Raw genomic sequence first — 16,888 nt, forward strand, 5'->3', positions numbered from 1 at the left:
GGCTTCCAGGTAGATGACCATCTTCCAAGTGAAAAATCAACCCATTAAGGAGGACTCTGGCAAAAATCTTGCCTGCAATGGTTAAGAGAGAACCTCACCACCACCAACTGTCAAAAGACAATCTATTTCCCTTTTCTTTATAGAGACAGAGAAAGAAGAGGCATCCTTGAACTCCTGAGGGGAAAATCTCGTTCTGCCATATAACCTAGAAAATATTAATCTGTTTTTCTATGACCAGTGGACCCCCTGCCTTGTAAATCTCGACTGGAAGAGATTCAGCACCAGTGGCTTTGCCACATGAGAAGAGAATAACAGCATTCCAAATATCTTCTTAAGCTGGTAGCTCAGCTAGACAGGGACTGACTTTGAACTGACATATATGGTCAATGGTGCCAGCAGCAGCTGACGATTGTCTGGAGCGTTCAGTCCATCTCTCCAGAATCAGGTCCTTATCATTAATCAATGTGGTTCTATCAGCAGTGAGTAGCTGAGAAGCACCATAAATCTTTGACCCATAAAAAGCCTTCAGGGCATCAAAAAAGTTCTTTGGATTGTTACTATCAGTATAAAACTGAATTTCATCTGCCTCTGCAATGAGTCAAGAATCCTGTATCTCTCTAAGTTTAACTTGAATTTTATTTCTGATAGAATTAAATACTGCCTTCTTAGAGATGGACAAACTATCTTGCTGATTAAGTCTGTTGAGTTCTCATTTTTCATTTAGTAACTTCTAAATGGATTCCCCTTGATTTTCATCAAACCAATACTGATGTTTGTAAGTGTTCTGGCCCAGATGAATAAATGTGGTGCTGTACACCAAATTTCTGAAAGCTGTCCACTCCTTTTCTGTTCCAATGTTACGAACAATGTGTTGGCTCAGCATTTCCTCCAAGTCAGTAACAAACTGTTCGTACACGGTAAAACTCTACTCTGTTGACATTAAGTCTTCTGGTAGTTATCTTGCCTTGGGGCCACTGCTTTTGTTGAATGCAAATGCAAATGTTTAGCTTGGAGAGAATAAGTCTGTGATTGCTCCGATGGTGGGCATCATACATTACCTTTGTCACTCACATCCTGTCTATTCTCCTTAAAATGGCATTGTCCATTAAATGCCAGTGCTTGCTGCCAGGGTACATCCACAAACTTTTATTGCATTTAGGTAAATAGAAAACAGTGTTGTAATGACAAAGTCATGAGGTGCACAAGTCTGCAGTAATGACACCATTGCTACTGCTGTTTTTGACTCCATTCCTCCCAAGGATTCCCTGCCATGTCTGATAGGCTGTGCCTATTGTAGCATTAAAGTCACCCAGAATTACAAGTTTCTTCTTTTTCAATACATTGATTGATGAGTCTCCAGGTCTTCTTTGATCTTATCATGGTTCATCATGGTGGGAGCACACACAAGATGATGGTGGTGCAGCACTTTGCAGCAAGTGTCACAAGCCCATTGTTAACTCCTTTGGGGAGCAACATAGGCCTGTGAACTAGATTAGGTATGACTGCCACTGATCATGTGGGGTGGGACCCTTTACTGTGGTAAGCAGGCCAAGGTTAGGTTAGGTGAGACAAACAATTTTTAGGGCACCTTTTCTAGTCCCTTCCCCAATCCCAGAGGTGAGCACTGTCGTACTTTAAAAATGATTCTCAGACACTCAGGATATAGCTGAATACCACTGCTGCTCCAGTCCACTAAGAAGACAATCCCAGGCCACCTGTGTACAAACTTGTGATTATAGCTCCCAGCGTATCCCCAACTGCTGGTTCATCACTTGCCCACAGGTAAAAAATGGCCAAATGATATGGGTGATGTCTCTTAACTCACATATAAATTGGATTTAAGTGAGGCAGAGTTGTACAACGTTGTAACCCTCATTCTCTCTTCCAGAGTCATCAGAGTGCAGTGGTGATCTTGGCATACTTGATGTTTAACCAAGCATCTGCCCATTACGCCTGCTTCCATCTGATTTCATGGCTAATTGGAATATCAATCCATTATGCCAGAAGAAGTCTTTACATGCCTAAGGTAGATACCCCCCAATTCAACAGAAGGTCTGAGGCCCATCAATTACCCTCAATCTGATGAAAATAAAACAATGAAGCTTTATTTGTGGAGATTCACAGGTATTAATGTAGAAATTTCATAACTCTCCTACTCAGAACTATATCTAGAAGCTCTGGTAATCTGGGAAAAGAGCCTCCATTGTGGGGGAGATATGGAATTCATATGGTAACAAAACTGTTATGCTAGGAAATGGCACAGACATTAGAATCAAGGGTATGGCATGGAAACTTCAGGAGTGACCAGTCCTGCAGTAGTATACATACATGCAAATGTATATACACATAAACATCTAGTGTGTGCATATTTAAAAACAGACAAAAACAAGTGACATATTTGAGGAGATGCGTAGATATGAATGCAGATATGTTTTAACTTGTGAACTGTGACATATGAATCTCTATGCTGCAGGAGTGGCCACTCCTGAGCCCTCTGTGCTTCACCACAACTCTGATGTCTCTGTCTTTTCCTTATCAGTCATTCCAGCCACACATGAAACTACTCCCAGAGTTCTGTGCTCTTCCCACCAATAAATTAACCAATACCCTAATCCCAGTGCTTCAGACCATTGAAGTCATCAAGCACAAATCATTAGAATGAATTCTCCATATGTTATAAAACAAAAACAAAAACACAGCTAGATATCAGAGGTGCAACTAAAAAAAATGTTAGGAATCAATAAACTAGGATTCAATACCTCATATTTGAAACAGAGTCTTCTGGAACTGAAGAAACTACTGGGACAGCAGGTAATTTTGCATTAGATGATCCATTACCTATAAAAGAGTTATATAATGATGATTAGATTTTTTTTTTTTTGAGAAACACTTACCTATTTCAAAGATTCCCTTCATACCAATTTATAGAGACATAGCAAGGCATTTCAAATGTTTAATCATGTGGACAGTAGTAACTGCCCCCCAATCACTCTTCTGAATCATCCAAGAAACTATCCACTGACTTTATTTTTTTTCAATTTTAAATCATAAGTTATAAATTATAAATCATACCCCTCCAACACCTCTGTCTTCTTTGACATATAGGATAAAATTATAGATAATGAGCTAGACCTGGAGTCAGGAAGATGGAGATTCAAATACTCTCTATACGACATTTAGCAGTTGTGTAACCAAGGGAAAATTTAACATCCCGCAGTTACAACATGAATATAAATAGCAGCACACGTAAGAAGTAAGACTGTTGTTAGGTTAAAAGGAATCACGCATGCAAGTATGTTACAAATTTTAATATGGATAGTGATAGACCAATGATCTTCTCTGCTCCTGTGTGATTCTTGTTCATAGCTTCCTATAAATCTTCCACATGGATGCCTCCTTAAATATTATTTGCCTTCCACTAGATCTGCAGACATCATATAGATATAAATTGAGCACACAAAGCAATGTATCCATTATTTTTCAATTCAAGCTAGGTGGCTGCTTCATATCTCTCTCTCTGTCTCTCCCTCCCCCCGCCCCTCCCGCTTTTCCCATGTAACTGATCTGGTTGTGGTGCAGTCTACCTATGAACTTCTACACTTTCTTTTGTGTTGCGCTCAATTTTATTTCTGGGGACATGGTTCTTCACAACTCAAACACAATCACAGAGGAAATTTTATTGGACAAGGGGAGAGGGAGGGAGAGGGAAGACAAAAAAAGAGAGAGAAAGAGGTGAGACAGGACTTCTCTTTCAGAAAGGTAGCTGTTTTGGGTTATTTATGCTAATCATATTTTATAGTATTTTACATATATATGTACATATATATACATATATACACACACACACAATTTTATACTAACACATTTAGTTTGGTAGATGTTTCATAGAGCTTATTCACCAGGTCAAACAAAAAATGTACCTCAAACAAACACTGAAAATGGACGATAAGGCAGACCCATAGTAAAAGGGAAATATGGCAGGCAGATCTGTAAATTTTAAGCATTATAAAAATATCAAGTATTCTATCAAGTTCAAGAAATGTGGGACAAGCTATGTCACATCACTTTTCTATCTATCGATCCAATGAAGCACTGACAAGTAATATACACTAAGAAAGCATAAAAATAAAAATCTTATTAAAATGAGATTAAATATAAAAGTGCTAATGAGTTTCAATCCCTCTCATCTCTAACACCATTCTCGACCTCAAAAAATTTTTTTACTATTCCCAAATTATCCTTATTACTGCATTCATAAAATGCTGAACATTCCAATTTCCTGCTACAGATTGCCTTTCTCTCAGTATATAGTACATCACTCTATCCAAACTTGACATTCTCTTTTAGTCAATCATTCATTTTCCTACATAAAATTTTTCCTTCTTAAACTGTCTTCATCAGCCTCTCTATAACAATTCCATGTTTCATATCTTGAAACCATTACATGAAGCTGTCATTGAATTCTCTTTAATTACTTAAGAAATAAAAAGAAACATTTAACAGTGTCTGTTATGTACAAGGCACTAGAATTACAAAGACAAAAAAATAAAAAATAAAATAGTCCCTACCCTCAAGGAATTTAAATGGGGGTGGGGAGAAGGGGAGTATCAATAGTATCAATAAAATATATTTTTTAAAAAGTGCAGCTAAAATAGGGGCTGAGAAAATGCACTCAAAACGGAAAAAATAAATTAGGAAGAGAAAATATTATGACGCTTTTAAAAAGACATTATTATCTTTATTGAAGCTATTTAATATTTTATATACTTATTTGGAATTTGAACTGAGAAAGATAAGTGCAAAGTAAAATCTTGAAAGGAAAGAATACAGTTAAACATCTATAAATGGCCTTTCATTTAGGGAAAGAAAATAATTTGTAATAGCACTGAACCAACCAACTAGACTTAAAGCTAAATCTACAATTCCTACTCTCCTCCCCAATTTCCACCCCTACCTTTAATACATGAGAAAACTAAGGATCACAAAAGTGACAGGACCTGATCAAGGCAACCCTGTAGATTTCCTCCCTCCTCATTCTCTGGACTTCCTTTTCCCAGCCCCTGTGACAGGTACCTTCATAGCCATATGGAATGAATATAAAGGCACAGAAACAAGAATGCAATGTGTGTGTTTGGGGGGTGGGGGAGTAGAATAGTAAAAATCTACCCAAAAGGGTAACAAATTATATTTCAATACAACTATCAAAACAAGTAAATAATTATGTTCACAGACCTTGGGCAATAGATTTTAAAAAAAACTACCAATCGACAAAAAGAAAGGAGATATATAAATATATTTTTCATGTGATGGTAGGAAATGTGGGTGGGGAAAGGCCAAGAAATGCAAATAAGCATACTAGGAATAAAAAATAGTACCACAAAGGAACAAAAGGTTCCACTTATTAAACTGACAAGAGATAAGGTAGAACTGTTCCAAAAGAAAGGGCTTTGTTCAAAGTCCAAAGAGAGGGAGGGTGAAATCAAGACAAATGACAAAAAAGAATACATGAGACCACTAGTGATGAAAATCTTAGTCCTAGAATAAAAAATACAGAAAGGAGAAAATGAGCATAGGAGATGGGCTGTCCCTACCACAGCTTTGAGGTGTGATATGGAGCAAGTCACAATATCAGATATTTCATTTATAAAATGAAAGCATCAAAAACCAAATGAGGTCCTTTCTAGTTCTAAAAGCTCTAAATTTATTCAAAGTGCAAAAGAGAAAAAGAAAAATGGGAAACAAATGGAAGAAAAGTTCTGTCTCCCTAAATTACAATATATTATGCTTATCTGCAAATATGATACATCACTTCCAATATAGTATGAGATCCTAGAGGACAAGGAATAATGCATTTTTGTCTTTATGTCCTAGTACTGTCCTAGAATTACCTTTGTATCTAGTATTGTCCTTTGCACTGTAATAAATGATTGTTGAACTTCGCAAGAAGCCTATGAGGAAAAAATAGTCCAGAAAAATGTCACTAAAGCCAAATGCAAGTTGTGACATGAAATACAAATTGTGTAAGAATGCAATAAAATAGTTATATAGTCTATTATATCATAAAATAGTCAATAAGCATATATTAAGTGCCTACTATAAATGAATTCTAAGAAAGGCAAAAGACAGATCTTAAAGGGGGAGACAACATGAAACCACCATATACCAACAAGCTATTTGCAGAATAAGTTGAAGATAATCAAGAATGAAGACACTAGGATTAGAGGGGGTTGGGGAAAGCTTTGTGTAGAAGACGGGATCTGAGCTAAAAACTGAAGGAAGTCAGAGAAGCCAGGAGGCAAAGATGAAGAGTGAAAGAATTCCAGGTATGGAGGACCACCAGTGAAAATGTCATGTGATGGAATTACATCACCCTCTTCTCTATAAACACAAGAGGCCTACAGAGAAGACATGTATGTAAAGGAATGATGAATAAATATATTAAAAGAAATGAGAAGAAAAATGGCAAGGCAGCTCAATCATGTAATCACAATTACTATAGTAATAGCTGAGGAAGCAAAGAATCCAAGGGAGAAATGGACAGGCAAGTCAAATCATCACCAACATCTGAAACACAACCTCTCCTCAAACCCACAGATTACCCAGGACCCTGAATACAACAGCCTTAAAAATTACTCATGTCCATTATATCATAGTCCTTGCTTCTAGTTGAGGCCATATAATCAGCACAAGAGGAACAAACACCAAGGAGAAGAGGCCCACATTCCTCTCTACCACAAACACCAACTGCCACTGAGAGTGGCAACTAAACTAAACTAAAGAGCCCTGAGAGTGGCAACAACCCCAAAACCATCAATCAGGTAAACAACTGTGACAAAAAAAGAGTCAGCCATTCCCACCAAGTGAAATCCAACTCTCAACTATGGAACAAGCATGACAGCCTAGATGAAGCAGTAAGGGCATCCTGAAAGAAAGGCAGAAGGTGACATTGCCAAAGAAGTAAAACCACCTCCATTGTCCCCTCAAACCAAAAGAGATAGCTCAAGTGTTTGAACCCAAGAACCTTCAGAATATCCTGAACTTTACTTTTCTGAGGGAAGCAATCACTACAGAGAAGGCACTGGCCTTCCCCAAGACCATAAACACCAACTTCTAACCAACTGCCAACCCACAGGTATGTAAGCCTAAGAGCCCTGAAAGTCGCAGCATCTTCCAGACTATCTATCCTTTTTCCTTCTTCTGGCCAAAGCACACACACCTTTCCTGGAAACCAACTCTAGTAGAAAAGAAGCCTGGAAATTACATCTGCTACAGCCAAATCTGATGAAAACTGGCTCAGGGGAATATCTCATCACCAAAGTTCTTTGTATGATTCCATTAAATGGTTCAACACGATATGAATTTATCAGTGGAAATAACATTAAAGAAGATAACATTGCCATCTGCTGTGCTACTGGATCTTAAGGACCATAGGATCTTTCTATCTGACTCATAAGTTTAAACCTTCTATATGTGTTATCCCCCCCTATCAAAAAGTGAGCTCCCTGAAAGGAGAGACTGTCTTTTACTTTTTTATTTATATCCAAAGCGCTTTGCAAATAGTAATCACATAATAAATGCTTTTCCTTTCATTTATTCATGAAAATGGAACTGAATTATGTTTATATTAAATTGATGTAAAATTGAATGCTTTTGAAAATTTTTGGTTTTTGGTTTAATAAGAGGAAAACATTTATGTAGAGTTTTCTGTTGTAAGGGTCATATTTTAAGGGACATGGAAAACCTGGAAAGAGTGCAAAAGACTGTGACCTGAATCCCTGAAAGCATATCAGATAAGTAATGATTGAAGGAATTAGGAATAAATTTTCAAAAGTATAGCACAGTAGATGATATACGGAAGTTTACTGAACTCAAATGGGGTCACGAAGAGTCAGACACAATTGAAACAACAGAACAATATATGAAAAATATGTAATATTTGAATATTCTACTTCAATGCATACTATTACAATACTCAGGGTTCTCTTCTGGGATTATTTCCTTTATAGCTTTACATTCTTTAAACTGCTGATCCATCATTTTACACAGGAATTCAATTATCTCTGTGTAGACAGGACTTACTACATGTGTGAACAGGTAAATCACTCAACCTACTTAGGACTCGGCTCCTCATCTGTAAAAAGAGAGGGTACAGAATGCACTCCCTCTTCACCTCCATCTAACAAAATCCCTGACCAAAAAGGAACAGAAGAGATCGCAAAAGATAAAATGAATAAATTTAATTACATAAAATTTTAAAGGGTTTGTACTAACAAAACCAATCTACAGACAATGGGGGGAAAATCTTTGAAGTGAATTTCCCTGATATAAGTTTTATTTTCAAGATATATAAGGAACTTCGTCAAAATTTGCAATTAACAGATGAACAAAATATATAAACAGATGGTTTTCATAGGCAGTCAGCCAGTCAAGAGATAAACACTCATTAGTCAAATATTATTAGTCAATAAATACTTTCTATATGCCAGGGACTATGTGATGGTGGGGACGTGGAAAAAAAAAAGGCAGAAGACAAGCCCTGTTCTAAAGGAGTTCACGAGGGTGTCTGACATGGAGAGACACATGCAAACAACTATTCATGAGAAAGCTATATATGTAGGATAAACTGTAGATAATGACTAGATAAAAAATCAAAGCTGCAGCCATACAAAATTGTACCCATATGAAAAAATGCTCCAAAACATTAATAATTAGCAAACTAACAGTGACATTCTGACAGAAAAGTGAGGAAATCAAGATTCAAAATAAAATTCAGCACATCTGTGAAAAGGGCACATGTGGGAATCTGTTTAGTATTTCTATGCATGGTTATTACAAGGGATTTTTTTTTCCCCACAGGGGCAGTGAGAAGAGAAAAAACGCTTATTCACTTAGTTTTTTAACTTAATTCAAGTTCATTTTTAAAATTACAATATATTACACTGTATATATTTTGTACTTATTTATCTGTTCGCATGTTGTCACCCACTCATTAACTGGTAATTTCCATAAAGAAAAGAACTGTTTCATTTCAGTCTTTTTATAACCTCAGTGCTTTGCATGTTGTAGTCATTTAATAAATGGTAAATTATTGAATTAAATATGTGTGTATGTATGGACAGCTTAAAATTGCACTGTTATCTGACCACTGCTATTACACTGGCTGTGATGCCCAAGAAGGGGAAGAAGTGGCCACCAGACCCCGAGGAGAGTGGGGATGAGGAGAGTAGGAACCTCGCTGGGCCACCCAGCTCCTAGGCCTTCCACCCATAGCCAATGGGAAGTTGGATGGCCCTGATCCAAGTTTCTCCAGAGGCCCTTAGAGCTTAAGGGGACCAGCGATTCCACCACTCCTGAGCCTCCCACTTCCTTTCTGGGGAGGATCCCCAACGAGAAGGGATCCAGGATCCAGGATCCAAGCCTAGACCATACCTACATAGCCACTGGGCCTACGAGGATCCAGAACCTAGGTAGGGAACAGACTATGGGGACCATGCCAGGAATGGTCCTCCCAATGGATGGAGAAACCTTGGAGCAGGCAATAGTCACCATCCATCTAAGAACATTCCCTGGCCAAAGAATGCCCCTCAGTTCAAGGATGGAGTCCCAGAAGGTAACAGAACATGTAAATCCAACCACCCTGTCTGCATATATTTCTCAAAGTGACACTGTCGCTATGAGGATCTTTGTGCCTTCTACCACCCAGGGGTGAATGGACCTCTGTTGTAAAACTCTGCCTTCCACCAGTCAGGCTCCAGTGGACCTTTTCTATCCTGGAAGCCCATTGCCCTGAGGTTCTTCATTGGCTTCTCTGAGGTGTTTGTGCCCAGAACCTCTGACCAAGGAAGGAGCCTAAGCCTGAACCTCTCCCTCCCCTACTTGGGGCTCTGGGAGGATGGATGGGGGGAGGAGGAGGTTTTAGGTTTTTTGTAATAATGTTTTATTGATATTTTTGGTTTTTATGCCACAGAAAATCGCTTACACAAACTATCAAATGGCCCACATCTCACAGTGTATGCAGCATTCTGCATCTGTAGTGATCTGGGAGGTTTCTCAATCATTGATCTACATCATCTGTCTTTTTCTCTGTTAGAGGTGGGGGGTTGTAATTTCAATGTGTATCCCTTTACTCTTTCCCAGTTAGTGACTTTCCCCTGGTAAGTTGCAATGGAAACCTAATTGGAGCTGTTCCCCTACAATCTGCCCCCTTCAAGTACTACTTGTGGTTCTTGTGAGCCCTGGATAGACTCCATTTTTGTTTGTTAGTAGTGCCCTCCAACCTTCCTCACCTTCAGCAATAGGAGAACTGAGAAATGCCCTTTTTAGCAAGACACCCTGTGGTTCACCTGGTGTCCCCCATCCCCAAGTCATTATGAGTGTAACATAGTGAGTAGCCCCTTAGCTCCCAACTTTTGCTTCCCTCCCTCCCTTTTCCCTACCTTCTGTCAGTTGGATTCCCCTTTTTCAGTGGGTGGAGCTTAGATGATACTACTGCCTTCTACCCTTTTCCTTACCTTTACCTCAATGTAGGTTTTCTGTGAAAACAGATTAAGTTTTGTGAGTAGGGCCTAGAGAAAGATTAGGGAATGTGGGGAAAAGGAGGGACTGAAGCCATGACTGGCTGAGAGTCTTTGTTTTAGCTTTCTTTTTTTAAGTAATAAACTCAGAAGAAACATTTTATTTAAAAAAAAACTGCACTGTTTTTGGGATGCCCTGTACATATATGCATACACACACTATCCCCAAATATGTATGTGCAGTATGTGTGCCATCAGGTAGATATATATACTATATTACATGGATGAAACACAGATTGGACAGACAGATCTTTGTTCATCCTTTTTTTTTTAAGAGGACCAGTGACATCACAGGGTGATAGCTTGACTTCTGCATGAATTGGACTTAAGTGAGACAGTTGCGCAAAGTCATCAGCCTTGCTCTCTCTTCCAGAGTCATCAAAGTCCAGTGGAAAGGCAAAAGTCAGGACAACTGCTGACGTCTCAGGATGCAATGTATGACCTTGGTATCTCTGATGCCTGACCAAGCTCTTAGCATCACATCACAGTGCCTGCCTTAGCTACCTTCACAGCTGTTGAAACAAATTGCTCTCATCTGCCCATTCTGCTTGGGAATGTCTTCACATGATGGGGATAGACACCCCCTCCCAATTCACTGAGAAGTTTGAGGCTGGCAGGCTATCTACTGAAATAACTTTACCAGGGCGTGGCCACCGCACATGCTAGAGTTTCTGGAGTACAAGTGAAATGTACAAAAAATAAAGATATACAAAGTGTTCCAAAACTCATAGTGCGGTCTTAAGCTTTAATAGTTTATGGTCCAGAAGATTGTGGTCTGAGGCAATGCTTGAGATAGACTGAAAAACAACAGAACATGAGGGCAAGACATTTATGAATAAAGGAAAGAGTCGTTGGTATTCATCTTCAAAGAAAACTGATGACATCATGATGTGGGGTGAAGGTACAATGTGCTTGGCTGTAGCTGGTCACTACAATATGAATTCAAAAGCTCTACCACAGGTGGGTACAAGTAATCTATTAGAACATTTGGGGTAGAAATGTCTCTGTATTTTTACAACTCACATTTCCTTTGTGCTACTGCAATTCTGCTTTGCTCATACAGAACAATGTCTTCTTTGATACAGGCATGCCATGCTGAGCAGTCCTTTGCCAGTGTCTCCCATGTCTCACAATTGATACTAAAGCTCTTCAAACAGACCTTGAGAGTGTCCTTGTACCACTTCTTCTGACCACCAAGTGAGTGTTTTCCTTGTTTACAAATTTTCTGTAAAACATTTTAGGTAAATGTACATTTGGCATTTGGGCTGTTTCCAGCCACTGGAACTGTACTCTCTGTAAAAGGGTTTTGAAAGCTTAGCAGTTTAACTTGAGAAAGGATCTCAGTGTCCTGTACCTTATCTTGGTAGGTCATCTTCAGAATTTTCCTAAGACAATTCAAATGGAAGAGGTTCAGTTTTCTAGCAATGGTGCTGACAGATTGTCCAGGACATGGGCACAAGAGATCCCAGAGTGAAGGAGAGAGCATATTGAGCTTAAATAACTTAAAACTGCACTAAGGGTTATATTTTAATACACCCTGTATAAGCACATCCTTTATAATTCTAAAAACCACCATGACCTATAAGAATATAATAAAATAAAGAACATAAAAATGCCTTCAACTTTATAAAACATTATATAAAAAATGAACACAACTGAAACAATATTTATTAAAAATCTACTAGTTGTTAGCAACTGTAGATACAAAAACAAAATTTATACTCTCTCCGTCCCTCAGAGCAATTCTATCCTAATGAAGAGCAATAAAAAAAACAGAAGATACAAAAAACTGAGGGGTGAGGGAAGGCTTCACAGAGGCGGTATCATGACTCTGAAAATAACAAATATCCCCATGTGGGGAAAACATTCCTTCCTCATTTCCAGAAGATCAGCCCAGGTGCTGATCTTTCCAGGGAGTCTTCTCTAACTTCTGTAGTTTCAATGCTTCCTCCCCACTCCCAATTCAATTTTTTAATTATATTTATTTGTGAACATGTTGCAGTCACCTTGCCACAGAAATAGGTTACTTGAAGGTAAGGACTTTGTACCTCCAGAGCCTAGTCTAGAGCACTGCTAAGAGGCAGGGATAGGAAAAGAACCCATCCTGGTGATGGAGGCCAGTGTGCTTACAGGAACAGAAGAATATTAAATTCTAGATGGGTCAGACAGGTTTAGTGTGTCAGAATATAGAACACAGTCTTCTAAACAAGACTAAAAGAGATGGTTCTGAAACATGGATGGAAAGGCAAAATGGATCTAGATTACAGAGGCCTCTAAACGCCTTGCTGAGGAATCTGTATTTTAATAAGACAGGAAGTGGTTCAAAATAACCACTTTGAGAAGAAGAATAGCAATTTAGATCTATGTCTCGAGCAGACATTCATATGGAATTCTCACAGTGGCTTCAATTTTCTCAGTAAAGTATGAAATGAAGTTCCCTAAGAGAGAGTGAAAAGTATAGGGGGATTGAAGATAAAGGAGAAAGTTTAGGCAAGTGGCCACAAGGAGCATAACAGAGTAAAACAGGAGACTAAAAAGAACTGCTGGGCAACAGTGATGGCATGAGTAAATTAGATAACATGAATTTGTAGTGCATACCTATATACAATTGTAAGACATAAACAGAAAGAGGGAGGGAATTTGGAATTGAAAATAAAACAAAATCAACACTTTTTTGTAACTTAAAAAAATTAAAAAGGCTGAAAGAGAACAAATGGTTGAACCTGTCATCTCTGAGATCAAAATTTCAAAACTAAAGAGAGAGGAAGAATAGATTTAGAAAGGACTGAAAAGGGGAGCAATTAAAAGTCATAGTGATGATAAAGAATCTAGGAGGAACGAGACAAATGACAAAATTACAGAGCAGGACACTCACATCAGATAAAGTAGTTTCAGGTTACAAAACTACAGAAGTGGACTAGTTCCTAGGATTACAGATCCAGATATGGACAGGACCTTGGAAATTCAACCTCCACATTTTATGAACAAAGAAACCACCAGAGAGGTTAGGACTTTCCCAAGATCGCACAGGTGGTAATTGGCTGGTCTGCTATTCTAGACATTCCTCTGCCTATAAATCTTCATTATACAACAAAGGAAAATGAGATCCAGAGAGACTGTCCTGACCCACGACAACCGAAAGTCACTGGCCAAGTGATAGATCTAAGATTCTAACTTTGCCCTTCGCCTCCACAGACAGCATGACAATGTCTTGGGAGTGGAGGAAACTTGATGAACTGAGCAGGAGTAAGGATATAGGAGTTGGTTAGGGAATTAAAATGGTATATATGTTATTTTTAGATATAATAGTATTGTTAAAAATAAAAAGCAGAATAATGTATTTAATGGGAAGTTCAAACTGGATTAAGACCTCAGTTTGAATCCTCCTTCAAATACAGACAAAATCATTTAATCATGAGCAAATTATGTAACCACTCTGAGCCCCAGTTTTCTCATCTTTAAAATGGGGACAGCTACACTTGCATTACATACCACACGGAACTGTTGAAGTAAAATATGTGCATATTCTTTAAAAAACAACATGACAAAGAACAGCTATCATCACTATCATCATCTCCATGCCCTCCTGGTTCTTCACTGGCAGATTTAACAACCTTCACCAAATGAGATCAAGAACAATGACACTTGATCTGGGATTAACATTTATCTGAATGAGTAGAAGCAACTGCCTATTTTCATAATGAAAGACTGACATTTTAGTTAGCATTCTACATAAATATTTAACCATAAGTATCTGAAAACAATAATGAATTGGTAAACAAGATGGATGACTATAGAAAAACATAGATTTCTCAATATATTCCACCTAAAATTGCATCCTGTTTTATATATCACAACAAATTCATAGGAAAATGTTCTAAAATTAAGGAAAATTAATTTGAAATTTTCTTGAAAAGAAGACAATAACACATGTACATAACTTGAATGTATACTTGGTTGCTTCCAGCTAAAAATACTGAAGCATGCATGGGGTTTTTAATTAGTGTTACACAGACCTACAATTTGAACTTTTAAAAACTGCATAAATTAACTACAGAAATAAACATGCTTTCAAAATAATTTAAAATTTTCAAAAGAAAAATGTTAACTGATCTTCATGCAATTAAAAAAGTTAGTTCAAACATGTGGAACCAGAGAAACTAATCTTTTTCTTATCCACTCGCTGATAAATTGGCTCCTTCAAACTGACAGTTTTATAGGCATTCACAAGAACATAAAAGAAAATGCCAATAGATCATACGCCTAGCACCCTTTCACAAAAACCTTGCTTATTCAAGGTCCCCAGGTGTCCAAATACATAATGACCTAAACAAAAACATCATTAAAATTAATTCTAATTTCTAATTCCCAAACAATGTATTTTCATATATGAACACTGTCTTCCAACTATCACTCAGAAGTCATGGAATGAGAGATGAAGGAAGTAAAAATTGCTTAGGTGATATTCTATATTGACAGTAGTCCAAGTACAGGCAGAAAAACAAGTAAAAAGATTATTACTAAATTTTTAATATTTTTACATGTAAAACAAGTAAATTTATAACTATTAATGTATAATAAACTAAACATAAAAACAAAAGCATTTTTTTCAAAAAGGAAATAAAAACATCTTTTTGCTTAACAATGATCTAGCAAGAAATAAAGTAGAACATGGTCAACTCTCCCTTGTAATCAAACATTCATTTTGGGTTACTAAATTTTGAAAATTAGGAGAAAGCAAGATTTATGATTTATGAATAGATGAAATGCCAACAACATGATGTAAGTTAAGGTTAATGTAATTAGAAGCAACTTACTTGTAGTACATACTGGAGCCAGGAAACCTGATTTCAAATCCCTCTTGAGGCCCTTAACAGTATTGTGATCATGGGCAATTAAGTAAACAATTTAGTAAGTGCTAATTATTTGCCAGTAGTTGTGCTAGAGGACACAAACACAAAAATGAAAAAGCCCTAACCTTCAAGGAGTGAAGGTTTTATCGTGGAAGAAAACATGTATTATGTAAGTATATTTACACATACACAAATACACACACTCACTAAATACAAGATACTTCAGGAGGCAAAGTCACCAGCAGCTGGGGGTATCAGGAAAGGTTTCGTGTAGAAAGTGCTCTGAAGCAAAAAGGGGCTCTGTAAGCTAGACTGGGACATGGAGTATGTTCAGGCACAGGCTAAAGTCACCTAAGCTCTGAGCCTTAGCTTCCTCATCTGTCACATGGCAATAAAAAACCAACACTAGCTTTTCCACAACATACTATTAAAGAAAACTATACTGCAAATAAAAAATATTAATAGTAATGATGACGACGACGACGATGATGATGATGTTAGTAATAATAATGATAATGGAAGAGGCACCATGGTAAATAAAGACCTGGGTTCAAGTCATACCCGACCACTGATAAGTCCCTCAACTTCTCAAAGTTCTAGGCAAATTTCTAAGACTGTAAGTTTCAAAGATGCTGCCAACTTTCAATGGAAGTGGGAGTTTCCAGAACCAAGGGTCTAGTCTTTATCCCTAGTAATAATAACGGCTACCATTTATACAGCACTTTTGACATTTACAAACCACATTACATAAAGTATTTCATTTGGTCTTAATAACAACTTTATAAGGCAGGTGCTACAATTATCCCCATTTTACAGATGAGAAAACTGAAATTAGGAGAAATTAAGTTGATTTGTCCAGGGTCACTATTAAATATCAAGGCTAGAACTGGAACCAATAAGCTATCCACTATACCAGTATGAGTGCAAATAATCAAGATGAGAAAAAAACAATACTTTCTATGAAAAGAGATCTAGGAATCTTTTCCAACTTCAAGCTCAATATGAGTCAATGTACGGAACGCCAGGGAGAAAAAAAATAAACAACCTCTAAATGAAGCTCGAAGTATGTGGGAGGAGAAAATAAAGGGGCTTGAAATCATATCATTATGGTGTGTTCAAGAAACTGTTTTAGCCAGAGGAAGACTGACTCGGCCTGGTACTCTCATCAGTAGCATCTGTTCCCTGATTATGCCCTCTGACTGGAGGGCAGTGTCATGGACCCCAGTGCCCCTATTTAAAGAGGGGACTCAGTACAGTTTTCCTCTCCAGCTTCCACCAGCTACACTGATTTTGTACTTCTTTAGAACTTTCCATCATGACTTGTATCTCAAGTACCTTCTCCACTACACTCCCCACCCTCACTTTTCAGTCTCCTTTGATACAGTCTTAGACCCCGAAATTGTAAGCTCCTTGAGGGCAGGGGCAGTCTTTGTTTTTATTGTACTTACATCCTTAGCATTT

At 37.7% G+C, this 16,888-nt stretch overlaps 1 protein-coding gene and 1 pseudogene across 4 annotated transcripts in view; one reads left to right on the forward strand and one right to left on the reverse strand.

Moving 5' to 3' along the window:
* Positions 1 to 16,888, reverse strand: part of LRBA (LPS responsive beige-like anchor protein) — a 783,746-nt gene that overhangs the window by 496,761 nt on the left and 270,097 nt on the right. For all 4 annotated transcript variants that reach the window (XM_072621222.1, XM_072621224.1, XM_072621221.1 and 1 more), the window contains one exon: positions 2,760 to 2,838. In XM_072621222.1, coding sequence (XP_072477323.1) covers positions 2,760 to 2,838 — 79 coding nt within the window. The remainder of the gene's footprint in view (positions 1 to 2,759; positions 2,839 to 16,888) is intronic.
* Positions 9,157 to 9,778, forward strand: LOC140511938 (proline-rich protein 3 pseudogene; annotated as a pseudogene).

The sequence above is a fragment of the Notamacropus eugenii genome, chromosome 6 (assembly GCF_028372415.1).
Source record: "Notamacropus eugenii isolate mMacEug1 chromosome 6, mMacEug1.pri_v2, whole genome shotgun sequence".
Taxonomy (NCBI): domain Eukaryota; kingdom Metazoa; phylum Chordata; class Mammalia; order Diprotodontia; family Macropodidae; genus Notamacropus; species Notamacropus eugenii.